Raw genomic sequence first — 26,546 nt, 5'->3', positions numbered from 1 at the left:
TTTCAGATAAAATGGTAGATATCTCAGGAACAGATACAGATAAGCACATGACATTATACTTAGTATGTCTAGAATTTGTCTTAGAATCCAAAAAAGAAACAGTTTTCAGGGTGTTCTATCTAAAATAAGTGAGTTGCTATCTACTTCCGGGTATGACCGGAAGTACCACCATTTTGAAAATGTTTTAGATAGACTAGATTATAGAGATAGTAAGGTTCTTGGGGTGTGGTGCAAAATTAAAAATAAAATGTATTAAAACACGTTTCAACATAACTGACCAAGTCAAAAAATTTAAAAATGTCTGTTAAATTTTATATTTCCTAAATGTCATATAAGTCATACGTATTCTGAAACACTATATAAATAACAGTTGTATGTAAAAATAAAGTAATGTTATAACATATGGGATTAGAGGATTAAAATGAAAAATATTCATAAAATACCTCTTTGTATACCGTATAATGTATTAAAATAATAATGCATATGTAACGTAATGCATGACATGTTACCTATTAAAAATTAATTTCGCGTTAAACGTAAAACACCCCAGTTGTGAATAATATAAATTCGGATGCTATATCATCCCTGTTCCATTAAAATCCGAAAATTGACATTCAATATGTATAGTAGTAATTTTTTGTGTTCATCACGCGTACCTATCAAAATTTACTATATTTACTTTTATATCTCCGCATCCAGTTTGTATGCGAATTTAATAAAATTGCTCGGCAAAATCAAAAGTTTTAATGGCGTGTTTTTACTTGAATTATTTATTCGCTGGCTGTCATGATGTTGCCTAAACAAGTTAATAAAACTTAGCACCGTTCAATGGAAACTTTGCAGACTGCCTGAAAGTTTAATGCTCCAGCAAACAAATGTATTAATAATAAATGTAGGCGGACGAATCTAAGTTTCGAAACCTCTTTCAATCTTGAAAATTCAATTTCAATGTAGATTGAATGTGATTGCGTTATGGTTACCCTGGTTTACGGAATTTTCCAATTATATATATTAATTATTTTATTCGGCTTTATTAATTCATTTTAGGATGGAGAAACAAAGAAAGTGGATTTGCAAAATTTAATTGAAATCACGTTTGAGATTTAGGGTGAATTATACTTAATACTAAAATGTACTTGCAATATTAATTAATTTCAAACTGATTTCTACGAGTAAGTATTATTTTGCTGAATATTAAATGGTTTACAATAATTATTATTTAATTCTAAAAGTACAAACATACAAAATGTAGTTTTCAATGCCAGTAGTTTTATAGTGATCAAGTCCTATTACCTATTTTCCAAGACAAATTTAGCAAAAAACTATCATATCTATGCCCATTTTACCTGTTAAAATATGAGTTTTAGGATATAACACTGTGATTATTGTATGGTAAACCATCTCATATGAAGTTTAGTAAAAAATATAACATTTTTAATTTTATGTTAAATTGCGTACCAAATTATTTTCCTTTTTAAAACATAGATTAACTTAAACATAGTTCTGGTGCATATCAACTTAATTAAATGTTCACCCATAATTTCACTCTGCACGTTTCACTGACCATCTATGCTGATTATTGATTGCTCTAAATTGGGACTCGCCGGATTATGAATAATAATTAAAATTGTGTCTGTTAATGGATCCACTATTATGACACGTGAAATCTTCACTAACCTTCAATACACGTTAAACAATACAATATTGATTCAAACATTGTGGAAGCATATCTCTGATGTGTTTTGAAGTCATAAGTCTTTTTGACATTTTAATACTATAAGAGTGAGTTATTGTTGAAGATTAACTAACCTAACCTATACTGAGAAGATAGTAGAGATTAAAGAGGACTGCTATATCCTTGACGTACCTTGTCGTTTTTCGATTATGTTTTTGCATTTTTCCTACTCTTCCTTAGTTTCAAGTGTTAATTCTAATTTGCAATTTGTTCCGTACTTCATGGTTCTTTTATCCGAGTGTCTCTTTTCTTTGGAATTCTCTTGAGTTTATTCTGCATCTAAACCACTAAAGAATTGTGATCCGATGAGACTTCACCGCCCGGGTAGGTCTTGAATGGATGTTATTTCTATATCTTGCGTTTATTAATCATCACTGATGGTGTGCAGGAACACATACATATGGTCACCTACGGTTCAGCAGTGTGGCAAGGCAGAACCGAACTTGTCATAACCAGGAAAACATTAGAGAAGGTTCAGAGACTTGCATGTCTTTGCATAACAGGAGCAATAAGATTGACACCAACATAGCACTAGAGGTCATTCTAAACCTCACATCATGGTGAGGAGAAATGCCTGAAAAGCACATGTCAGGTTGGGTAAAGCCAGATTTAAAAGGAAGCACATCACAGTGTAAAGGATTCACTAACCACTGGTAGGACACACCTTGCTAATTTTCCAACTAACAAAATCATCAGAAAGTTCAATTTTGTAAAACAATTACGAACCGAACTGCGCACCCCAAGAGAAATTGGAGCAGAAAATCATTCAACCATTGGGAAAAGTACCATAATAATATGGTAAATCTAAAACTCCCGAGGAAACTCTGAGTTCTGGGAACTCTAAACTCTGTTGTTCTCTAGCTTTTTTCAAGTGGAAATTCACCCTATAGAAAGATCTATTTAGTTCTACCTGAACAGGAAATAACGGAACAAGGAAATTGCTATCCTTTCCAATAGCCAAGCAGCCATCAAAGCGTTGAGCTCCATCTAACATCAACTCGATGATGGTTTTGGAATGCCTAGGAAAACCCAATGATCTAGAAAGGAACAACAAGGTAACCTGCTTTGGGTTCCAGGGCACGTCGAAGTAGAGGGAAATAAACAAGCAGATACTCTGGCACAAAAAACGCATACGTCCAGGAAGAACTTAATAAAGCTGAAGAAGAAATGAGAGCAACGCACTGGCAAAGACTTCCAAGACTAAGACAGGCCAAAGATCTCCTCAATTTTAACCGAGCAAGATCGAAGATACTGATTATCTTTAGCAAAATTAGTCTCAAATCAATAACTTCTAGGCCTAACTAAGGAAGCTAGGCCTAGAAGAGGACAGCGCCTGCAGATTCTGCGGAGAAAATCCAAAGACACCCCACCACATCCTGCTGGAATGCTATACTGTACACCACAGAAATTTGAACACACTGGAATCATACCAGCTGACTGAAGAAGAAATGCCACGAACAGACCCCATCAAGATCCTGAAATTCCTAAAGAAACTGAATCTTGAGGGGCCGCTATGAACTATGTTTTGCTTTCGTGATCTAAACCTTCAGCTAAAAATTCGACTGATGAAATGCTAGGTACTATCTGTACTATACTATGGGATGGAGGCATGGACTCTGAAGGGAATTGACATAAAGAAACTGGAAGCGTTTTAAATGTGAATATTCCGGCGAAAACTGGAGATTTTCTGGGTGGAGAGAGTAACCAACGTGGATGTAATCAGACGTATGCACAAGGAGAGAGAAATAACTCGAACAATACAGAGAAGAAAATTAAAATATATAGGACATGTAATGAGAGAGAAGTAACAAATATTTATAAACTATTATGCAGGAAAAAATCCAAGGAAAGAGATCTATAGGAAGGAGACGAAACTCATGGATCCTTGAAAGTAGTTTGGATGCAGTAATAACGTATTATTTAGAACGGCGGTCCCAAAAGTCCTGATGATTGCCAACCTTCGAAACAGAGACGGCCTCTAAGGAGATACTCTACTTCACTAAATTCTTTATCGACTTAATTGTTGTTAGTTCACACTTTGTAGTTGAATATGTCACGTTTCGAAGTAAATAAAACATCTAGTTGCGTTTGCGGAAAGGCTGCCCGTATTTTTTCCAAATGATTTAAGCTATCCCCATTAAAAACACATAAATATATTTTTTTTCTCTTTTTGGAAAAAGAAGGCCTATCAATTTTCAGGGGATCAACACACACACACGCAGACAGTCGAAAACCTAGGGCACACGAAGCTTTTTCTAAATTTGACAGGAACAGAACTGGACATCGCCGAGTTGCTTCGGCAAATCGTTTGCCTCGTTCCTTCCGGAAGCATCATTAATTTTCCCACTGTCCAGTCGAGTTATAACCCATTTACGGGCCACAAAGCCAGAAAAACCATATAAATTTGCTTCCGACTATTTTTATTAAGTGGAATTCCGCAAGGTCTAATTAAAAATGCAAACGGATGATTGTTTTTAAAGTAGAAAACAATTTAGTATTACAAGTTTAAAATAAAAATTGTACTATTCAATATTGTTACAACAAAGGCACTATTAAGACATTTTTACTGTGGTGATAGCATTTGTTTAATAAGATAACTGGTAATTTTGCAATTATTATTAACACCTTTTGATTTATTTATTATACCATAGAGATCACAACTAATTTAAGTCACATGTCAGAGTAGTCACACAAGCCACTTATAAACGGTGAAAATTAAAAGTGTGTATCATCTTGTCCCAAAGTATGAATCCACAGCTAATATTCAAACGTTTCAACCGAAACTAGTCTAATCTGTTATTCTTCTTTTTATTATTCTAATCTTTTCCGCACTGAATGTGTTACTATTGCTAGTGAGGTATAAAAGCTCAAAAAGATAAAGATGGTGATATTCAGTGTCTTGTTGATGGAAAAGTGTCCCCCAATTCCATTGTGGATTTCTTGCAATACTTCATTAACTCGGCTTCTTGGAAACACCATCACGGACTTTCCCATTTTATTTTAAGTAATTCTTCATCAAGTATAAGAGACCCCACAAAGCCCAAATCCCTTCAATGTTGGAGACTTAGCGGAAATCTCTTTCCACTTTGGCAATAATGCCCTGTACACCAAATTCGTCCATTTTAATACAGATCAAGGACATTACTATTTCATTTGACCCTATGATTGCATCAAGTCTTGTGATTGCAGCCACAAATACAAGGTGTCCAATATAAGGGATGCATTGCATATGGGGATCTCCAAATCCATAATAGATATGAGGTTGGTTAAATTAGGAAAAAGTTGTACAATTTGAGCTTTTTCATAATTTCATTGTATAACATACAAATTGACGTACCGGACTATTTGCAATCATTTGCAACACTGCAACATTGATTTATGACAGTTTTCGATTAAGCCAATAAAATACATGGTATTCCATTTAAAATAATCAAAATATGTGAAAACAATATGTCAATTTTGACATTGCTTTCTGGCAATTCAGAAAAAATACTGCAATTTTGCTCATTTAAACTATGCAATCAGATCAAAGTTAACTGAGCTAATGAGTAAAATATACACAATCACCCTATACATACATTTTCTATAATCAATTGTAAAGGACCTCTATACTCTACAGGGTGTATATTAAGTATTAGTACAAACATTTTAAGGGATCAATCTTGAGCAAAATCAACCAACAAAGACCAATTGTGAGCAAAAAAAATCGTATAAACATAAGTTTGCTAACGAATCATTTCAGAGATACAGGATGCCAAAGTTTCATTTTTTTTCCAGTTTTTTCTGTCTAACCCCTACAATTAGTTATACAGGTACTTAATAAACACCCTGTATAAAGCGTAGCACCTTGCACACTAGGACCTAACCAATCCATCATCTAACTTCCACCAAAAAATAGTTAAACATGCCGGAAAACATAATCCCTAGCAAATTACCCACTCTTTACATGTACCCGCTGCCAATTACATGAAACCCAACTAAAACGACATTAATCCGGTTTTTGTTCTGCCAAGTGATTCGCGATTTAGGAGCCGCAGAAACACGAAGTAGCACATAAATTTCATCAGGGCCGGTTTTTACCCTGATAAATCTCCCGGTTGTTTTGCTGCAGATTTATTGGTAATATTTTACAGTTTGGAATGCCCAAGCAGGGGGCGTTCAAACAGGTCTACTATTAAGTAATTGTTTACTTTCTCATTTTCTTTCGAATCTCGATTGAGTTTTAGACTATACGCCGTTCTCATAAACTTAGATTTATGAACTGCACCGTATCTCTTTTATTGCATCAATGAAAAGGCAGCATAAGCATTACCGTATGCCAAGTTTAGTCCCGGTTGATTTGAATTCAGAACATGATTGTGGTACGTGCTTTAAGGCCATATATGAGTTTATTAATTTAAATGGTTATCATACATATGTCGTTGACATAAAGAAAATTTAAGCATTTGCCTTTCAATTTTCTTGTGTGTCAATGGCAAATAGCTAAACAGTTAAAGTTTTTCAAAATTTTACGTTATGTTTTGTATTGTTATTCATTTACCACTTGCCACAAATACCAGATTTAGATTCAGGCAGATATTAATTGACTAAGCCATTAACAACTCAAGATTCTAAATAAGCATTCTGTGTGAGTTATATACGATATTTTTTTTACGTCTGTTATAGAAAATCCAAACTAAAATTAGAAAAATTGGTGTTTGACAATCAATCCAAATTAACTGAATATGTCACAATGTTGTGCACCTGTTTCGTTGCTACTTAACTCTCAGGAAATGAAAATTAAAAAATACTGTTAGGAAGTAGACTATCTTACTTAATCGATTTTGTTCAAATAATGATGACGTTTAAAGTGTCAGACGTAGAAAAATAACTATTATCGCACTAGTGTCGTAAAATCGATCGATAGGTAAGTCAAAAGAAGCTATGTAAAGGATTATTACTATGCTAGTCGTGGTAAAATAAACGTATTATACATTTTTACAAAATAACGAATATCTCAAAAACTTTAGAGGTTAAACATATTAAACCATTATGAAATCTTCTGTTTTTTTCTTCAACGGAAATTCTGAAAAATAAAGCAAAATATATTTCAACTATACCGTTTGAAAAAATACAACTTTGATACTTTACTTTTGAGACAATCTGCACATATTAAAATGAATTTTAAAAGATACTTCTAATATGCCTATATTCATTCCAAAATCAAACATATATTTGATCTTCAATGTCGAATAACGTGAATAACCGTGTATGAACCCTGTATAATAAAGTAAAATCATCAAATTGATAAATTCAACTAATAAATGAAAACGTTGTTGTAACTGCCCTTACCCGTGTAAATGAGAAAGAAAAGTGGTTTAATCCAACGAGTTTCGGAATCATTAATAATTTTTAACAAAACATAATAGGCAGCACTCGGATGATACAATCTGAACAAATCGAAACAAAAGAAAATTTTGTTTAGTCTGTTGAAAAGACAAATTATTGGTCCTATTCAGGTGTAAAACATTAAAACATTCTCTCAATAATTAATCTAGAAAAAAATTAGTTAACTACAAAGAACATAATATCTAATCAGAAATGGTCTAAATATCATCGGAGTTGATATTGTCGGTTTGATAAGTTTGACATCAATTAAGCAAAGATGACACCGACCTCCAATAGTACTCTTCCTCTTCCTAATTATCTTAGTAAGAAGAAATTTTGTGGAACATTTTGTTGCCACTTTTATTTTAATATAGTAAATTTTACTATTATTACCTTTGTCCCCAAAAGGCCAGTTTGAATTTATCCCCCAACACAAAGTCATAAATCTGATAATGTCTTCCCACTTCACGAGCCTCATATAACTTTATTATAATCCACCCCATTTTAATTAATTGCTTGGCGTTAAGACAGCTTAATTAACCAGTGGACATTTTTCGGATAAACCACTTTTTAACACAGTTTTTCGGTCGGTTTTCAAGGAGATTTACGCGCGACATTACTGTCCCTGAAAGAACGAGGCAAACCTCAAATTCGAGGTTGGGATTAAACAATGGGGGGATAACTCCCTGCGGGGTAAGTTCGTAATTTTTTACGGTCAAATAAAATAAAGGCCTCCATATTTTCCGGCAAGGGCGAGGGAAATATTGCGTTTTTCCGGAAACTCGATTTCATTAGTGGTCTTTTTCTTTGCGATAAATTGCAACCCACAGGATTTTGAATTTGGCTAAACCGATTTCAGATTATAAATTCTGACCGCCACTTCTTTTAAAAAAAAACCTTTTAGACTAGAAGAAGCTATTTATCTAAAGCTTTTAGCTTATTATAAACCGATGTGTCAAAGGGCTTTCAAACGTTCTCGCCGAGTTTCTTATACGTTTCCTGTGTAATGAATGGATATACCCTAACGACTCCCAATGGACATATTGAAGTGGAACTCCGGCTGACTTCGATCGTTCCGAATGTCTTTACGAACTCCCGATGTTTAAATGGAAGTTATATCAAGTAAGGGTTGATTGTATGGCTGGCAGTTAACCCTTGTGAATTCACCTATTACAGTTGAATTATTTCTCTCTGAACTTGCAGTTAATTTAACGAGATTACCTCACTATAAAAACACCAAATATTCATACTAAAAACCAACAGAAACGCCATTTCGTAAATTCTAAAGTTTTATTACTAGTCAATTGTTGAATCTAGTAGAAATTTAATCTAAAACTTAACATTAGTAAAGCTTTGTAGCAAAGCCATGTTTAATATACAATAATACTTTAAAGGTACACAAAAAACTTAAAAGTATAGTAAAAACCTAAGTAAGCGACTTGAAAATTAAAACTAACTAAAAAATACCGCAAATTTACTGTAAATACTCAAATAAAAAAGGTTTAATAATACTTTATTAAACCTTTATTATATTAACTATAAAAACTAATGCATCAAAAAATGCTAAATTGTACACTGTTATGGAAATCGGACCAGTAGCTAAACTCTAAAAGTGCATCTTAAGAGAGGTTAAGTTGGTTAGTTTAACCTTAAATGCTCCATAAAAGATATTTCCATTTACTTTTATTTTGCGGTTATCTGTATTCAGATGGATAAAGCCCAAAAACGGAAAAATCTTATTTGCTTTAGTGCCTGAGGTTGGTTATAAACAAGAAAAAATACTAAACAATATCCAAAAATTCTCAATAAACCTATAAAAAAATCTAGTTAACTTCACTAAAAATTGATACATAACCTATCACAATGATCGTTATCGTAAATTATAACTTTCAAACTCAAGAAGTATACTTTATATACATTGTGAACACATTAACATTGTGAATCTCAGCCAGTGTTGCCAGCCTACTCAATCCCCAAAAGCGTTTAAAAAAAGTCGGCAGATTTCACTAAAAATACCCAACATTTTTTAAGTTTTGCTTTAATAATTCTACTTCTTGTGTGTGTTCACTTAAAATGCTATTATTACTACTCCACATGGATTTGCTGATCTCAAACTGAACAGAATTTTGTCCTTGAATTTTTAAAACATTTTTAGAATAAGTCACAACCGGCAAAATTCAACTCAATGTTTTTTTTGCTTTTATAGCTACATAGAGTGGTATTTGACCGTTTGCAGCATTTTGAAATATGGATCCGTCTGTCCCAAATCCTGCTCACAGAGCTCTAAAAAACATTTTATGTGAATTTCAAGAAAGTTTTGTCATTTTATAGTTTCATGGAAAATACTTTTATAGTTTTCATTTTATCGCAGATTGAAATATGCTCAAAATAAACAGATACCATACTTATGGACCTATAAAGAAGCATTTAATATGATTTACAACTGTATTACCTATAACACTGTTATTAAGCAGGTTTTATACCATCATTGTGACTGATGAAAATATGTCTAAAATGATCGAGTTACCTCTCAAAATTTGACTTGGATGGACAATTATTTTTCTTGCTTTAATGAATAAGTTCTACATGGAGCGTTGTGTTAGAATTTAAACAGCTTTCAAAAAAATTTAGTTTTTCCTAAATATCGAAATGTGGTTGAAATTCCCCAGAAGTAGTGAATTTTTCCCAGACTTGGAAACATTGATCTCAGCAAACAACAAATACTTTTTACTATCAAAACAATTGGGCTAAAACTGTCACTTCCTGATACGTCAAAAACAGTTAATGTCATTCTCTAAGAAGAACATAGATGAATCCAAAAATGTATCAAAAATCCAATTTGAAAGCTATCAATACAAACAATATTTTAATTTGTGATAGAATTATGATACAGCAAACATGTAATTTCGTTGTTTTTTTTTGTTTTGTTATTCCATTTTCTAGGACATTCATTTCATAATAGTCGTGTTATTGTTCTATTGTCTAAGAAAGACGTATTTACACGTCATAACGACGATACTTTTTTAAAAATATCCAGGATTTTCATTTTGTCATAAATCTTCCCTTTTTAAAACCATTTCTGATTAGCGCAACTTGAAAACTTATAGTGAAGAATCAAATGTAGAGAAATGATGACTATCAAAGTAAACGTACCATTTAATAGAAAGCTTTATGTTAAACTATTTTATTTCAACAGTACAAACATACTATTAGCCTAATCGTGTAGATCAGGCTTACTAGGAATTTATATGTCATATACTCCGCTTGTTTAGCTTCCAAAAAGCCATTCCTGAAATCCTATTTAATCGTTGTTTGGATCTGTTTTAACACCCTCCACGTTTCTGTAATGATTATCCCCGAAGGATGAGTTCTTTGACCCCCAAAAAGTTGTTAATGAGGGTATCAGTCAGAGCAGCTTATCAAGTGGAAATTTCAGGAATTATTATTGATCAGCTGAGTTTGACTTGGGGGACTAATGCGACCAACTTAGTTTTAAAATTTTAGATTGTTGGTTGTTTTCAAATTTTACCGCTAAACAGTTCCAAGTCCCATGTTTATTGGTACATCTGGACAATTTTTACTTTCATCTTACCTTCTTTGATTTCTTCTATCAAATTATGTTTACCACTTGAAATAGGCTTACCATTTCATTTTTCTTACACCAACTTTACCACTCTTATGGGTTAATACTATTTAGAATTACTACTCAGATGCTACTGATAACAATCAAGTCAAATTGAGAAGGACTACTATTGTTAAATATTTTATATTTTCTCCTGCTAATTAACTCTTAAGTAGCATTTAATTTTAATGATTTTATGCCCGTATCTTTCCAGCTCACTAAACAACTTGTTAAGACAAAAATAACTATAATAAAAGTTTGGCCATATTTACGTATGACATTTTTTATGATAACTTTATACGCAAACCAACTGATGGCAAAAATCAAACTAAAATCAGATGCCGGAACATTGTAATAGCTACTTAAACAGGGGGTCCCAAAATTAACGCAAAAATTGAATTTACCGCCATTTGTGCGGGTAAGTGCAGGCAATCCTGAAACAAAAACCGTTTGACAGCTGACTAACGTGTCTTCATAATTAAACATTATTTCAAAAATAACGAAAGTTTGACGGCCGCAGTTCGAAAATTTCACACAAAATATGGCATAGCATTCTGAGTCCATCAACCGTGAAGAGATTGATTGAAAAATGTAGGGAGACTGGATCAGTTGGAGACACTAAACATACTGATCGTCCAAAAACTAGCCGTTCAAGTGTCAATATTGAAGCTGTGCGTGAGAATGTTGTTGAAAATCCAGGAAGATCAATTCGGCGTCGTTATACTGGATAACCAAAATCATTTTTAGCGATGAAGCACATTTTTACCTTGATGGCTTGGCTTGATGGAAAATTGCCGCATTTGGGGTTCGGACAATCCACATGTGATTGTAGAAAAACAAATGCATCCACAACGTGTTACTGTTGTGGATTTTGGGTTAAAGCCATCATAGGACCATACGTTTTCAAAAATGAGGCTGGTCAAGCAGTGACTGAAAGTGGTGCTCGATATCGCGAAATGATAACACAGTTTTTTGTGCCGAAATAGGATGATATTGATGTCACCAATATGTGGTTTCAACAAGATAGAGCCACATGTCATACAGCCCGTGAAACAATTCAATTACTGCACGAGACATTTCCAGGTCGTGTGCTATCTCGTTTTGGTGAACAGAATTGGCCGCTTAGATCGTGTGATCTAACACCCTTAGATTACGTCCACCCATGCATTAAAAGAGGAAATCCAACGCTGCATCAACGAAATTCAACCACATCTATGCAGAATGGTCATGGAAAATTTCGACAAAAGAGTGATCATGTGCCAGCAAAGTCGTGAAGACCATTTGTCCGATGTGTTATTCCATACATAACCACATCTTATGTACTTTATAATTCAATAATAAAATAGTAATTAAATTAATAAAAACTGTATTTTCTGTTCAATTCCAATTTTGCGGTAATTTTCGGACACCCTTTATTGGATGTGACGTTGACTTTTTTCTTTTTTGAGTCAGATTCAGAACATTTATCTTTCTATTAACGTTGTTTCGTTATCCCATTTTACTAGGATGTTTGCGCTATAGGGTGTTTCTTAACGATAAACCATAAATTCAAGTACGCATTTTCCAACTAAATGTTTGTCAAAATTTTGTTTGGGACAGCAAAATTTTTGCTCTTTTTTAGGCGGCGGTTTCTTCAAATTGATTGATTGACTTGAATTCTTTTGACAATTAAAATGTACTTTTTCTCTTTCTGATGACCTAAATAATCTTTTTGAAAGTTGTATACAGGATGTAATTTCGGTGTAGTCAAAAAATGAATAATCCCGTCTAAGCCCATTTTTTTTACAGCCCACTGGTATTATACTCTTTATACTGTGGTTGAACTCTACAACTAATAAAATTGCTGTCAATGTGACGTTTCTGGCATCCATCAAATTTAAAAAATAAGCCACTATTGTACGACCGCACCTTAAGTAAACTGAAATAGGTAAACACTTAAGCCAAATTTTATCTTTATCCTAAATCTAGCTTAGCACCAACCAGTCTTTTCAGGCATTACTGCTAACTTATAACTATCATAATAGATATACTTGGCGGTTCTAATACTTTTCAACTCTCTATAATTACAATTAGTACGTCATTCGAATAGAATACTGTATTGTAAAATATTTACAAAAAAAGATGTTAGCAAAAATATTTAGATTTATGCAATAAAGATATACCTTAAAACGACAGAAATAATAAATAACTTAACAGATGATTATGAGGTGAATAATATAGAGAAAAATAGTACACAATATTGGAAGTATATGAATAGTTCCAATTAAAGAACATGTTAAAACTATACAAGTTGGAAACTGGAAAATTTCTTCTTATTTACAATCCAATCAAACAATTAGTTTCCAATTTACACTTATAAGAGAAAATGCAATATACAAGTTAAAATATAACGCTCACTGTAAAATGCCCTTAATCATAAACGACTATTTTATTATACTATGTCTTTGGACTTTTCATCTCGCTCTTTAAAAAATCCTTTTCCGGTTTTACACTCTCTAATCGTGACCGTTTTTAAGTTTACAGTTACATCAGTAATAAATACCTGATCGGCCATTGGGTTCCTTGAAAGCCAGAAATCCGAAGCCGGACTCATCAGCTCCCCAAACTCTTGCGAGTCAATATTGTTGTTGAACGATTTTAGCGATAGCGTCATTTTATTGTCCTTTTCTTCGGCTTTTACCTGCCAAAAAGCACCGAATTAGTAAATATGAAGCCGCGCTTCAAAAAAACCAAAATAAATTGCGAGATGACGTGTATTTAGTAGGAACAAAAAATATGCACTCAATTAGACTTTGCAGTGGAATTCCGTGTTTTGATTGGAATCGAGTGCCGTTTTGATTACATAATTCCATTACTAACGAGCAGTCGAAACGACTAAATGGTTAAATTAGTTTAATTGTGATAATACTTTATAACTCTAAAAAAATTTAATGTACTGTCTGTTCACAATCTTTTTGGAACTATCATATCTATGAGATTTTTCCTATAAAATAATTTAAAGCGTCAAAACAGACATTTCTTGGTTCAATTAACCGAATTTTTGGGACGGAAAAGTTCCATGGAACATAATACGTCAATTACATTGTGACGTGTGTTTATTAATCACAAAAACGGATTGATCCTTTCCCGTCCACGTCAATAATTAAATAATTATTTTTTGTTAAAACAATAACAAATAACAACCATATGTGTCAAATTCAGCTATGTTTACATTTTTCAATGAATTTTAGTGATATATACAGGGTTATTCGGGAAAATTGCGTAGACTTTCACCTATTGGAAGTATCTTTTAAAAATATTTTCAAGATGTACCGGTTGTCCCAAATTCAGAAAAAGTATCTACCTATTAACAATATATCGGCAATATAAGTAATTACCTATTAACTCTTGAAACCAGAAAACGAAGCTTCAATCTCAAATTACGAGGATTATTAACAAATACTTTATGCAATAATCAATATCAACGTATTAGAAAGTAATAGGTCCAATTAAGATATAGTAAAATGGTACATACCCCAAGGTCCTCATTTCGTTTCTCCGTTTCAGAAGGTAAAGCTGCACGAGGATAAGCAGCATCACTTCCAAAATATTTTCGGTCAGAAGAATGTCGTTTTTCTTCGTGTCGAATTTTAGCGGGTGGAGCAGCAGCACTAGTGGGACTGGTAGTGATGGTGACACCAATTTTGCCACTTTCAGTGGATAAAACTTCAGCTTTTCTTTTAGTTCCTCCTTCGATTCTGGACAACAACGGTCTCTGATCCTCACTACTCGAGCTATTGGAGTTCTCATTATCAGCTGTATTACTCAGAGCTGCTTCTGGAGGATAATTTTCAGAACCTATAATAAATATTTACGTTTTATTACGTATAAAGGGTTGCATGTACTCTGTGTCCCAGGAGAAGTGACAATATTAACTGTGACATCATATTGAAATTCACTTATGTCTTAGATTACTTCCCAAGATTTTCTTTGATATTCTGTTGAAAAGAAAATCTTTGTTTTCGTTGAACTAGACATATTTTTAAAGTGTCTTTGTAGAACATTTTTGATAAACTACTTTTTTTAGTTCCGAAAGTTTAAGGAAAAGTTTCTAGTATTGCCCCGTGTCAGTGGAGAATTGTGGATTTCCTCTATGGAGGAATTATCAATATCTCTTTATGAGAGTATCACTCCACGTACCACATAAAACATACTCAGATGCATACAATGCGTTGTAAATACAATAAAATAAAAATAATTTTATTACTTATTTCGAAAACGGATCTTAAGAGTAAAACAGAAGTTTAGTCACTTCGTTTTCCACCTGAAACTTACCGAATAACCACAATTTAAATTACAGCTGGAAAAAATCGAAGATACTATCAATAAACGACAAAAAACCAAAATTAATAATTTTCAACGGTGTCGCGCACAGGGTTGCGTTCAGAAATTGAAATATTGCCTATGACCACTCCGTGAAGTCATTTGACAGTTGGTCACGTGACACCGATTCGTTTTTAAAATAAGTTGATCAAATGACACATTGTCAAATTATGGACGTGGAGTTATTTCTGATCGTAGCCCTGTGCCAGCCCCAAACAAGCACAAACATTCGTAAATAACATACGTCAATAATGTCAAATTTCCATCTCCCTCAGTTCACATGTAATAAAAAAGGAACGACAATTATCACTGTCACTGCCACTATCCCTGGGGCAAACTTTAACTATCAAACTATTTTGTTTTAATTTTTTTTTCAACATCACTTAAATAATTTACTTAAATTTTTACTCCTTATTAAGTTTCCGAGAAAATGTATGGTTTCTCATTTAAAAATTCAAACACCACTCTTGCTATAACCTATCAATTACCTGTCCTAGTTTCCTCATCTTCATTTATTGTCGGTACATTTTGCCGCTCTTCGTTGCTTTCTTTCAGCCTTGCAGGTTCTTTCTCCAAGTCTTTATCCTTTTCGTTACTAACAGAGTGTGTTAGTGGCGTACTTTCGTCTTGACTTTCGTCCCCACTTCGACCTGAATTTGCAATTTTCCCTATTATCACAAGTTAGTTACAGCTTTCATATAGTTTTATTAATAATGCTTGCACGTGACTTTACTAGAAAGCTTTAACAAGTCTAATAGGTATATGAAAGTTAATATTTAAACAGGTCAAATTATAATATGTGTTCACAATAATTCTTACCTTCGTCTTCAGTTTCGACGTCTTTTTGAGAATCTTTTCCATGCTCCTTTCGCTCCTTTCGTTTAGGCCCCCTTTTCCCACTTGTTTCATGCCTTTGAGTATGTTCAAATTGTTCAATTAACCTTCTATCCAAAATATTTTCTTCTGGTTCCCAGGTGTTGTGTTTTTGGCTCCAGCCTTTCCATTTCACGTAGTATTCAACTTTACCCTACGCAAGTATTTATGTTATAGTGGGTTGTGTGGCTTGATTTAATTGTACAGGGTGCTGCATTTTCGAGGGTTTTATGGGGTAAAGGAAAAACGGTAATAGATAGAAAAAAGTAGCATGATTTTTCCATCCGATCACTTTTTCTGAGATGACTGACACAGAGTGGTATACAGGGGTTTTTGAGGATTGGCCATTATTGAACCTCCTCTGTATTTCATTTGTTATTAAAGTTATCAAAAAAGGAATAACAGTTTCCGGTAGAAGTTTTCACATAGAATCCAATGGCAAAGTCAGTTTTTTTAAATTACTTTTAGTTTCTGACATATGACAGTAAGTTACATTTTTAATAAAACACTATATATATTTTTAGGTCACTTAATTCTGTTGATTATTATGAGTATTACAACATATAAGTTTGTAAAGATTAACCAAACAAACCAAATTTTATGTCAATAACAAACATTGAACAGCAATAGTGTTAAAATCAATATACATACCCCTGTAAGTTGCAAATCTGAACAAATTCACTGCAACTCTAGAGGCATTTCAGACCTAATAAAGACAACAATAATTTAGACTTGCAAACTGTTTCAAATATCTTCTCAGGTAAAAAGTTGTCTGTTAATATACTACTTCTGTTTCAACTGCTGTCATTATTTGTTTCTTAATTTAAACTAAAATTAGTTATTAGTTGTTTGGTTTAGATAAGAATGAGAATTTCTAAATTTTCAATAGTAGCTCAAATAGTAGGTAGGTATATCAAAGACTCAATAAATGGTAAGAAAAAAAGGGGAAACAATGGCAAACCATTACTACAAATAGAGCAAAAAATTCAAAAGTGGCATGTTTCAGTGAAGAACAGTCTATAATAGTATAATAGTTTTACAGAATTCTCTGTAGCATCCAAATATGAAAACCAAGATGAAAACATGTAGGTAGGTACAGGGTGCATCAAATTTGTGTGTAAGTGGGGACACCCAAATCAGAAAGAAATAGTTAACTAGGTAGGTACAGTTAAATTCCAGGTTAAATTATGGGATATTTATAGTAAAATAATATGAGGGATTTAAATTTAAAATCGATTTGTTTCTTGTTCAGAGCATATTTAATGGGATATAATTGACAGTAATTGATACTTTGTTTTTAAACTTTTTTCTAACTTCCTTTGACAGTGTCACATTCAAAATACAACATTTCAGTTTTTGCCAGTCATCACCAACTTTTTCATAAAATTCAACCCTGATTTTTAAAAGCATATTCTGAAAGCTCTTTGTGTTCTAATCTAACTTTGTTTCTTGTTTGTTGCAATTTTTACAATTGATTTTAGCTTTGAATTTGCAATAATACTGAAACATTAAACACTTTTGCAATAGTTTTGGAGTAAAATTCTCTGTTATCAGCTAATGCTAATAAAAACAATTTCTGGGAAAAAAAATCATGTAGGTACCTAATAATGTTATTATTTTATTCATCTTTTAACTCTTATAAGTTCTTGCTAAAGGCGGCAATAAACTTACCAACACATTGTACAGTACTTGTACAGCTGATTAATTTGGGCAAATTTTTTCTAGAGTTTCTGTTTCTTATACTTGCTGGGACATTGGTCCTGCTCAATTTTTATTTTAATTTGCCAGCAAAGTTATGTTGTTCTTACAACAACCAGTTGACTATTCACTTTTGACAATAAACTTGTTAAGTGCAATGCAACTAGGCAAGAAAGTAGCTGGTAAATGTTTTCAAGGCGAAAAACTTGAAAACAGGCTTTAGAACCTGTACTACCTAGTTTTGATCGATATATTCTCAAAAATTGTACTATAAGGTTTTCTGTCAGGTTCTATGTTATACTTATATTACAACAGAGTGTCAAACATAATAATTAATTAGTTTATTAGTTTAATTTTACTGCAGTAGTGCCTTAAATAGTGATGGTACTTACTTTTCGAACCCTCTTCTTGATTATTCTTTCTGCAGCATATACTTGATCACCCAAATCTCCTTGATCCATGACTACTATATGTGATTACTCCGATAATTTCAGTGATTAAATATTTACATTGTGTACCCCCAAAAAACAGCAGGAACAATATTCAAAATACACAATAAACACTACAATTTTGATCAGAGCACAGTATGCTAGACCGTCCTAATGTAGACTTCTACATTTTGAACCATTTACCGGCATAAAATACCAAATTTAATTCACTATAGAACGTTGACAAAGGTTAGAATTTTACATTGAATTTATTTTATTAAACATAAACAATAAACAAAGAACACTCTTGTTTACACATCTTATCCCCTCCCAAATATCATGTTTACATCTGCTCAAAATGGCAGCATTGACAGCTGACATTGTTGACAATATTGACGCTTGATATTTTTCAGCTATCACTAGGGATGAAAAAAAAATCCTATTTTGTATTGGCATTTTAAAATTTCAAAAATCAATTTTTCACTTCTCAAATTACTGCGCAGTGCGCAGGCAGTTCGGTTCTCAACTTTAAGCTTGAAGCTGAACCAGAACGTATATCTGTTTTCTTGCGCCAGAGTTTTTTATTGATAGAGAGCTACACCATTCTACAATGTTCTCTAAATCGGTGTTCACTGTGTTCAGTATAAGTTTGAAATTAACGTTGAAACCAGATTGCCTGTTATTCTCCTGTCTTCCTATAAAATATAGACCGGCGGACCTAATTTTTACGGGAGAAGTAAGATTTTCGTCCTTTATGTAGGTATACCGGTTTGGCTGAATAAGTCATGATCCGGACCGGTACCATACAGTGCGTTTTTTTTAACGCGCAACATAGGATTTCACGTGTTAAATTTTTAAGCACATGTTAGACCATGTTATTTTAGAACTACAGGTGTAAAACTTGACAAGTGTGTCTTTAGTACCCTGAAGCTTAAGTACAACCACCAATTCGGTATAAAAAGTGTTTACAAACTAGCAAAAAGTCATCTTCTTTCGAAAAGATTTATACTCCCTGTATGTATGGTAGGTGTTGTTTTTGATACTGACAAGGCAGATAGCAGGTAAACATACATACAGGGAATATGGAAAGATAAAATATGTTCCAAAAAAGATGACTTTTTGCTAATTTGTAAACACTTTTTAGACCGAATTGGTGGTCTTACTTAGGCTTCATGGTACTGAAGACACATCTTCCAAGTTTTATACCTGTAGTTCCAAAATAACATGGTCCAACATAAGCTTTTTTTTTTTTTTTTTTTTTCTTTCTCCATGGGTCTGTCGGCTGTCAGCTCCAGATAGCACGTAAGCCTAATGGCTTATTGTACTGTCCCCATGTTTGTGGTGCTTTAGTTACACCAGTCCATTATCCCTGTTTCCCGTACGAGGTGAAGAAGGTCCTTGCTTGGTGCTCTTTGTATCTCTTTCAGTACTAACTTAGTTTTCCCGAAGATTGTTTGTCGCCTTTGACCAAGTGCTTCACATTCACATATGATGTGTTCAAACGTTTCGATTTCCTCCCCGCATAGTCTGCAGTCCAGGTTATCATCGAATAGTTTCATGGTGAACAGGTGTTGTCTCACAGGTCCATGCCCTGTGAGAAGCGCTGTTAGGTCTTTCAGTTCTTTCCTGCTGTACTTTAGCAGTTCTTGAGCCTTATTTTTATTTGGTCCTGCAATAGCTTGCTTCCCATGCTTATTTCCTGGGTACGTCTTCCAGCGTTCCAGGTGTTTTGTGTTGATCCATTCCCCAGTGACCCGTCTTGTTGAGCATCTAGGTATGCCTACAGATGGTTCTGGTCCAATCATGTTTGCATTTGAGCCTTGCCTGGCAAGTTCATCTGCTTTTTCATTTCCAGGAATGCCTGAGTGACCTGGTACCCATACAAGTTTTACCCTGTTATGTTCTGCCAGTTCCGTAATTCTCTGTAGACACTCATCTACCAGTCTTGACGATGTTTTGCACGTAAGCAGTGCTTTCAAGGCCGCCTGGCTGTCAGTTATTATTAGAATTTGCTTATTTTTGTAAGTCCTTCTAATGTTTTCTTCTATGCACCATAACAGAGCATATATTTCCGTTTGAAAAACTGTGGCGTGTTTTCCTAGTGGTATGCTGATGCTTACCTTAGGTCTCTCGCCATAAACTCCTGCACCACTTCCCCTTTCCTGTCTAGATCCATCTGTGAACCATATTAGACAGTCCTGGGTCAGTTTTTTCGCATTATTTACCTAGAATTTTTGATCCAGTATTACCTCAAATTTCCTCTGAATGTGATATTTAGGACACATGTAATCCGATCTCATTTCAAGAATTGGATCCCTTACTGTGTTCCAAATTGATGTTGTACCTGTCGTTGTTATGTTCCCCGGCAGGTCAATCAAGTCCCGGAGCCTTTGGTAAGCACATCTTGCCTCCCCTAAAATTATTAGGTCCAGTGGAGGCAGGTCTAATATAGCTTCCATGCTCGCAGTAGGAGTGGTTCTTATTGCACCAGTTATGCCTAGACAGGCCATTCGTTGAATCCTCTCTAGTTTGTGTATCGCAGTGTTTTGCATGACTTTTGGCCACCAGCTTACAGCTGCGTAAGTTATTGCTGGTCTGATCACCCTGGTGTACACCCAGTGCACCATACCAGGTCTGAGACCCCATGTTTTTCCATACATTCGTCTAACCATTGCAAATGTGGTTACCGATTTGTTTATGACCTTTTCCAGATGCTGGTTCCAGGTTAGTTTTGAGTCTAGGATGACTCCTAAATACTTAACCTCTCCCTTGAATGTTAACTCTTCACCATGAAGATAAATTGGTCCAATTCCATCCAATTTTTTCCTTCTGGTAAATGAGACGATGGTGGCTTTTGTGGGGCTTATATTCAGCCCTTCACTTGCAGTCCATCTTGCTACAGTATTTAGGGCCATCTGCATCCTTTCCCGTATTGTACTTGTGAACTTCCCTTTCACCATGATAACTATGTCGTCGGCATATCCATTAACATGGAAGCCTTCCCTGCTTAGCTTATTGAGCAGTCCGTCAACGACAAGGTTCCATAGGATAGGCGATAGGTTACCACCCTGGGGACATCCTCCAGCTACTTGCACTGAAAGACTTTCACCCATGAGTGAAGAGTGTACCAATCTGTTTTTGAGCATGCCCTTGATCCACCTGCAGCAGGTGTCATCAAGTCCTCTTTCTTTGGCTGCCGTGATGATTGATTTAAAAGAGGTATTATCAAAAGCACCTTCTATATCCAAGAAGGCACCCAATGTTATCTCTTTGTTTTCCAGGCCTTGTTCCAGTCGATGTACAACCTGGAAAAGCGCTGTTTCTGTTGACTTGCCTGTTGTGTACGCATATTGGTCTTGGTGTAGTGGTCTATTTACTAAAACACCATCCCTTATATGTCTGTCCACCAGTTTTTCCAATGTTTTTAAAATAAATGACATGAGACTGATTGGTCTAAATGATTTAGCCAGGTCGGATGGTCTCCCTGCTTTGGGTATGAAAATCGCCCTAACAACATAAGCTTAAAAATTTAACACGTAAAATCCTATGTTGCGCGTTAAAAAAAACGCACTCTGTATGTACCTACTATTTATTTTTTGTTTTTGTTACTTTAATTAAACAAACAAAAATGTTTACATTAATTAGTTTCAGCTTCACATTCATGTCTTCTTCATCAGCTTCACCTTCATCACATTTGGTCGAATAGAATTACTGAAATCAAGTTAACATTGTTCTTCAAAGTCAGCCCTGTTAATAAGTTGGAGCATTAGGAATGTGTAATTATCAAAGGATGCTGCGGGTTTCCTGGACCGATATGCTTTCCAACAAAGAAGTCTTGCAAGAAGTCAGAACTTAACCACTTACTAACAACAATAAAATGTCGCAAAATTGCCTATCTGGGATACGTATTGCGTAAAAAAAAAACCGTTTACTACAATAACTCATTCTTAAAGAAAAAATAGAAGACAAATCAGACAATGGATAGGGCTTCGTGAGGCTAGTCAGTTTTTCAGATTGGCAGAAGATATAGAAGCACGGAGAACCGGGCGAAGCACATGAAGAAGAAGAAACCTCATTCTATTGCATCTGAGAAAAATCAGGCAATAGACAGGGGTTCGTGAGGCTGGTGAGTTTCTCAGATTGGCAGAAGGTAGAGAAGCACTCTCCACAGTAACCGCCAAAGTCCGGAGGACCGGGAAAGGCATATGAAGAAGAAGAAAAAACCTCATTCTATTTTTGATAGAACTCACAACATTGTATACCTTTCAACATTCGGATTTGAAGACGTCTCCAACGTCTAGATGCAGAATGAGTAGTATTGTTCTGAATAAAACGCAATTATACGACCAAACAGGTCAACTCGTGTGAGCGCAGCCACAAATATGGACAAATTTGGGCTGGTCAAATACGTGAATAATTGTCATCCCTTGACGCGTGTAATTTTTACCGACTTTAGGTGGAAAATAAACCAACCTGCATTAGTGACAAGTAATTGCACAAGCAAACCTCTCACACGACTTGACAAAGCTTGGAAAGTATAGAACAATGCCAAATACAACAGTCGTGTGCACTCGGCTTTATACGAATCAAATTTTCCGTAAATGACTATACGAGTTATCTTAAAAATGGTAAATGCTGGTTAGAGTAAACTCCCTTGTAAATACAGACAGATATTGAAATTTCAAAATTATCCATAAGACGTCAAGGATAAGAAAAACAGAACTATGGCAAGCCAATGCTCTAGACTCTAGACGAATATTGAAAAAACTTCATAAAAGTCAGATGTGTCAACTTCATTCCTTACAGATAATGGAGAATAATTGTACTGAATGGAAATTTCTGATAAATGCTGTTAGGTACTAAAATAATAGAGACTTGATTCAAATCACATTACAGTATTAATAAAAGTCCAATACATTTAATTAAATGGTGATTAAATACAGATAAAAAATACAAAACGTATTAATTACAAATTAACAGGAGTAATCATTTCTGCACCTCCCAATCCTCTTAGAATATTCTGGGCGGTCAGCTCTGCCATAGCGTTTCTGGTTTGCTCGGTAGCACTGCCCAAATGAGGCAACAACACTAGAAGTAACACAACCCTCCGTTGAATACCACCGTCTATTTATAGTTTATTGAAAAAAACCTACCAACATTGGGTAGCTTTAACAATTCACTGTCAGGATTGAGGGGTTCTGGGGTCATAACATCTAAACCAGCTGCAAAAATTTCACCGCTTTTAAGGGCTTCGATTAAAGCATCTTGGTCGACTAGCGGCCCTCTGCTAACGTTAATCAAAACACCAGTTTTCTTCATTTTCGAGAAAAAGTCAGAATTGCACATGTGAGTGGTTTCATTAGTCAATGGAGCAGCAAGAAAAATAAAGTCACTTTCTGTGGTTAAAGTGTTTAAATCCACGAACTTGGCACCTAACTCTTTTCCTAGAAAAATATTGTGTGAGAACTAACTTATTAGATTTTAGTTGCCCGAATATACAACCTTGAGGTTTCTCCCTATGTCCAGTGTATAAAATATCACCAATTTCAAAACTTTTCAAACGTTTAGCTATGGTTTGTCCTATTCCACCAAAACCAATTATTCCTACTGTGGAGCCACTCAAGTCTCTTCCAAGCATCCACTGGGTGTTAAAATGTTTAGGCCAAGTACCTCTTAAAATAAGTCAAAATTTGATAACAAAGCAAATGCAACATTAAAAGAAAACTAACGCTTCAATATGTCTTCGACCTTCCGTAAGCCTTCTGGATGCCCCTAAAGCTAAAAGAACAGCAATATTTGCAACTGCTCCACTCAACACTGCTGGAGTATTTCCTAGTTTAATGCCACGGGCTTTCAGCTCAGTTACATCTATGTTATTGTATCCTGCTGACATAGTACCAATAACTTTTAACTTACAGCCTGCAAATCAACAGAAATATTTGCTAAAAGTTAAATTATTTAACAAAATAAAATTTACCAGCTGCATCTAACACTTCTTTATCAAGTTTGATATGTCCAGACCAAAAGAGGGCATCCACGCCCACAACATTTTTTAAAATTGACTCCCTTTCATAGTCTGGTGCTGTTATTACTTCACATCTGTAAATATTAGCACATTATAAGAAGGTCTCCTATAAGCCCACAAGTTGGAACAAGTTGGTTATTATAAGTATTTCCAAACAAATGTTTACCAATTTTAGGCAAAAATAAGTTGCGTTTTTAAAAAATCTCTTACTAGCATAACTGAATAAAATCTTACTTGGGTTCCAAGAGCTGATATGCAATCCTGGGTACTGATGGATTGGCTACAAAAACCTTAAATCGACTGCCCATTGTAGTTTGGGTTGGAGTTGATGGACAAGCTCTAACTAAGCAAAGGACCAGGGCAAATGTGCAAGCTTGACAGGCAAAATCTGAAAATTACAAATACTTTTACTTTCAGACAAATTACCTTGATTTCATTATTTAGTAGTGCCGGCTCAACACTTCACAATTATTAGTTATCTTATCATCCGGTAAATTTGTTTATGTAGCAATTTTATATGGTGTAATAATGGTAAATTCAGATTAGGATATCACTGCTAAAAACATAATGATTAGCATGTTTTTTTGCTAAAAAATTTCTAATAAAGTGGGTTCAAGTACATTTAAAAAGAGTCACGGTTCTATATATGTTCTTGTTTTTTGTTAAAGTTCCAAGAAGTTTGGAAAGTCAAAAATAAATGCATAATAACCTTTTCAAAAATGACAGTTAGAACGTCATTCTGGCTTTTATGAATGACGAAACAATAAAACCAAAAACCCTGTTTTATTTAAAATAAGCAACTTTGGTATCTACTTCCGGTATAACAGAGAAAAGTCATCATCTAGAAAAACCGTTCTGATTAAACGTATTCTTCAAGTTGACACAACACTTGACACGCCTTTTCAACCTATACTTGGAGCGCATCTTCAAAGAAACACTAGACGGCATGAACAAGGGAATTCTGATAAACGAACTTAGTCTGAATAATATCACAGGGTAGTTTAATGAAAAGCGTATACTACGTGCAATTGTACGTAGTATACGCTTTTCACTGAACTACCCTGTGTTCTTCACCATGCACATTCGATTCGATTGATACCATCGTCTTCACTGGCAATCTGGAAGACTTATAAAAACCTATCTGAACTTAAAAAAATTATCCAATATACTGTATAGAAAGTTATAGGGGAATAATTATTAGAAAGCAATTTGCTCATTGCTGCGCAGAAATTTACAAAACATGATCAATAAGTTCTATTTGCTCATTCTGCACAAATGACGAGCGAAACTTGAATAATCATATGTGCTGGCAGCTGACTTATTTGTGTCATTTCTGTCTTCTGATGTCTTATACTGTCTATAACTTATCTTAATGATCTTAAAATATGAGATTTTTTGATATTCCCTTTTGGTATATTCCGAGTACCTAATATTACTTAAGAATTTAAATTTGCTCCTGAGCTCAAAAGTGCAAAACAGTTACAAAATATAGTTTACTGAAATTATAATTTAATAATATACTTACATGCTGTATCGATGGTATTTCACCTTTAACCTAACCTAATCTAATCTGTAGGCTTCTAATAGTCTCTTTAAAAGTGGTTCCATAAAAAGTGTGATGTCAAATATCATTGCTTTTTTTTCAAAATTTTGTTTGAATTTAACTAATTAATGTATGTCTTCTTTCTTATTATGGATATATATTTTATTTAATTCAATGTGAATTCTTTACATCTTTTTATATAAAGCATAAGTTTTAATTTTTTGCTAATACATCAAAACATCAAAGCCAAAAAGGTTTTCCTGGTTGATTCAAAATTAATATATTTTTTGTAACAACAATTTTTATAAAATTCAAATATGTATAAATCTTTGTTATATTCATATTACTTTAGAATTACCTCACTTACTGAAAGATTGCATTTTTCGTCTAATTCCAATTGTAAAACCATATAAGTGAACCTGACACAGCACACAATAACAATCACCTTTTTTAAACGCAACACAAAGTTTAACACGTTTTATTGCTTGTTTATTATATGTATGTACCACATTAAAAATTGAACTAAAGTTAGTTTAATATCCCACTGATAAGGCGGTGAATAGCAGATATTTCAGCGGTTTTTAACTAAATGGTCAACAGCTTTTGAATTATTGGTCCTACAACAAAAAGAAAATCGTTGAAGGTCATCCAGTTATACAAAGATGGATTTTTTTCTGATTAGCATATTCTGACGATTTATTTATCAATGTAGTTCGTTCTTAGTGTTTTATATACAGAGTTTTTGAGTCCAACGTAGTCTTACGTATGGATGTTAAGTTAGGAACAGAGAACAGAAACATAAAACTAAATACATAATATAAACGTAAATGAATAAGAGAACTTAAGTGAAATATTAAATGCTGACATTAAAACATTTGTTCACAATTAAATGT

The 26,546-nt window shown here is 34.0% G+C and overlaps 4 protein-coding genes across 9 annotated transcripts; 1 reads left to right on the top strand and 3 right to left on the bottom strand.

Moving 5' to 3' along the window:
• Nucleotides 1–8,373: 8,373 nt before the first annotated feature.
• LOC145726108 (polycomb group protein Pc-like) lies at nucleotides 8,374–18,430 on the bottom strand. 2 transcript variants are annotated; one of them, XM_081975056.1, is made up of 5 exons: nucleotides 18,050–18,430; nucleotides 15,906–16,113; nucleotides 15,575–15,754; nucleotides 14,239–14,561; nucleotides 8,374–13,404 (listed from the first exon to the last, which is right to left on the bottom strand). In XM_081975056.1, exons 1-5 carry the CDS (start codon nucleotides 18,116–18,118, stop codon nucleotides 13,156–13,158), a joined length of 1,029 nt encoding a protein of 342 aa, XP_081831182.1. In that variant the 5' UTR covers nucleotides 18,119–18,430; the 3' UTR covers nucleotides 8,374–13,155. The 2 variants fall into 2 exon arrangements, with proteins under 2 accessions (XP_081831182.1, XP_081831191.1); XM_081975065.1 differs by having other exon boundaries at nucleotides 15,575–15,736; nucleotides 18,050–18,427.
• A 1,001-nt stretch (nucleotides 18,431–19,431) lies between these two features.
• LOC145736693 (uncharacterized) lies at nucleotides 19,432–20,757 on the bottom strand. Its single transcript, XM_081991116.1, has 3 exons — nucleotides 20,335–20,757; nucleotides 20,206–20,261; nucleotides 19,432–20,074 (listed from the first exon to the last, which is right to left on the bottom strand). Exons 1-3 carry the CDS (start codon nucleotides 20,755–20,757, stop codon nucleotides 19,432–19,434), a joined length of 1,122 nt encoding a protein of 373 aa, XP_081847242.1.
• LOC145732464 (uncharacterized) lies at nucleotides 20,299–21,533 on the top strand. The gene is made up of 2 exons (XM_081984751.1): nucleotides 20,299–21,304; nucleotides 21,367–21,533. Exons 1-2 carry the CDS (start codon nucleotides 20,930–20,932, stop codon nucleotides 21,412–21,414), a joined length of 423 nt encoding a protein of 140 aa, XP_081840877.1. The 5' UTR covers nucleotides 20,299–20,929; the 3' UTR covers nucleotides 21,415–21,533.
• A 1,454-nt stretch (nucleotides 21,534–22,987) lies between these two features.
• Nucleotides 22,988–26,249, bottom strand: LOC145731439 (glyoxylate reductase/hydroxypyruvate reductase-like). 5 transcript variants are annotated; one of them, XM_081983333.1, is made up of 7 exons: nucleotides 26,021–26,249; nucleotides 24,345–24,498; nucleotides 24,063–24,184; nucleotides 23,815–24,004; nucleotides 23,588–23,757; nucleotides 23,239–23,529; nucleotides 22,988–23,173 (listed from the first exon to the last, which is right to left on the bottom strand). In XM_081983333.1, exons 1-7 carry the CDS (start codon nucleotides 26,031–26,033, stop codon nucleotides 23,052–23,054), a joined length of 1,062 nt encoding a protein of 353 aa, XP_081839459.1. In that variant the 5' UTR covers nucleotides 26,034–26,249; the 3' UTR covers nucleotides 22,988–23,051. The 5 variants fall into 5 exon arrangements, with proteins under 5 accessions (XP_081839459.1, XP_081839537.1, XP_081839687.1 ...); XM_081983411.1 differs by having other exon boundaries at nucleotides 26,012–26,248; XM_081983561.1 differs by having other exon boundaries at nucleotides 26,099–26,238.
• Between the last annotated feature and the right edge of the window lie 297 nt (nucleotides 26,250–26,546).

The sequence above is a fragment of the Ips typographus genome, linkage group LG1, assembly GCF_016097725.1.
Source record: "Ips typographus isolate SLU linkage group LG1, UJ_Ityp_2.0, whole genome shotgun sequence".
Taxonomy (NCBI): Eukaryota; Metazoa; Arthropoda; class Insecta; order Coleoptera; family Curculionidae; genus Ips; species Ips typographus.
This window is presented reverse-complemented; position numbering and strand designations above follow the sequence as displayed.

Bases quoted from the DNA above. Each gene is read 5' to 3' on its own strand.
- LOC145726108 (XM_081975056.1), bottom strand. From the start codon at position 18,118: ATGGATCAAGGAGATTTGGGTGATCAAGTATATGCTGCAGAAAGAATA. The intron at 15,755-15,905 runs GTAAGAATTATT...TTGTGATAATAG, and splicing joins CGTCGAAACTGAAGACGAAG to GGAAAATTGCAAATTCAGGT. The intron at 13,405-14,238 runs GTATGTACCATT...GCTTTTTGGCAG, and splicing joins AACGAAATGAGGACCTTGGG to GTAAAAGCCGAAGAAAAGGA.
- LOC145736693 (XM_081991116.1), bottom strand. From the start codon at position 20,757: ATGGTTAGACGAATGTATGGAAAAACATGGGGTCTCAGACCTGGTATG. The intron at 20,262-20,334 runs GTAATACTGGAT...TATGGTTCACAG, and splicing joins ACATTCAGAGGAAATTTGAG to ATGGATCTAGACAGGAAAGG. The intron at 20,075-20,205 runs GTAAGCATCAGC...AATAACTGACAG, and splicing joins TTTATGGCGAGAGACCTAAG to CCAGGCGGCCTTGAAAGCAC.
- LOC145732464 (XM_081984751.1), top strand. From the start codon at position 20,930: ATGGTGGCTTTTGTGGGGCTTATATTCAGCCCTTCACTTGCAGTCCAT. The intron at 21,305-21,366 runs GTATTATCAAAA...TTTGTTTTCCAG, and splicing joins TGATGATTGATTTAAAAGAG to GCCTTGTTCCAGTCGATGTA.
- LOC145731439 (XM_081983278.1), bottom strand. From the start codon at position 25,212: ATGGTATCAATCGAATCGAATGTGCATG. The intron at 24,005-24,062 runs GTAAATTTTATT...GTTGATTTGCAG, and splicing joins AGAAGTGTTAGATGCAGCTG to GCTGTAAGTTAAAAGTTATT. The intron at 23,530-23,587 runs GTTGTATATTCG...ATATTTTTCTAG, and splicing joins ACATAGGGAGAAACCTCAAG to GAAAAGAGTTAGGTGCCAAG.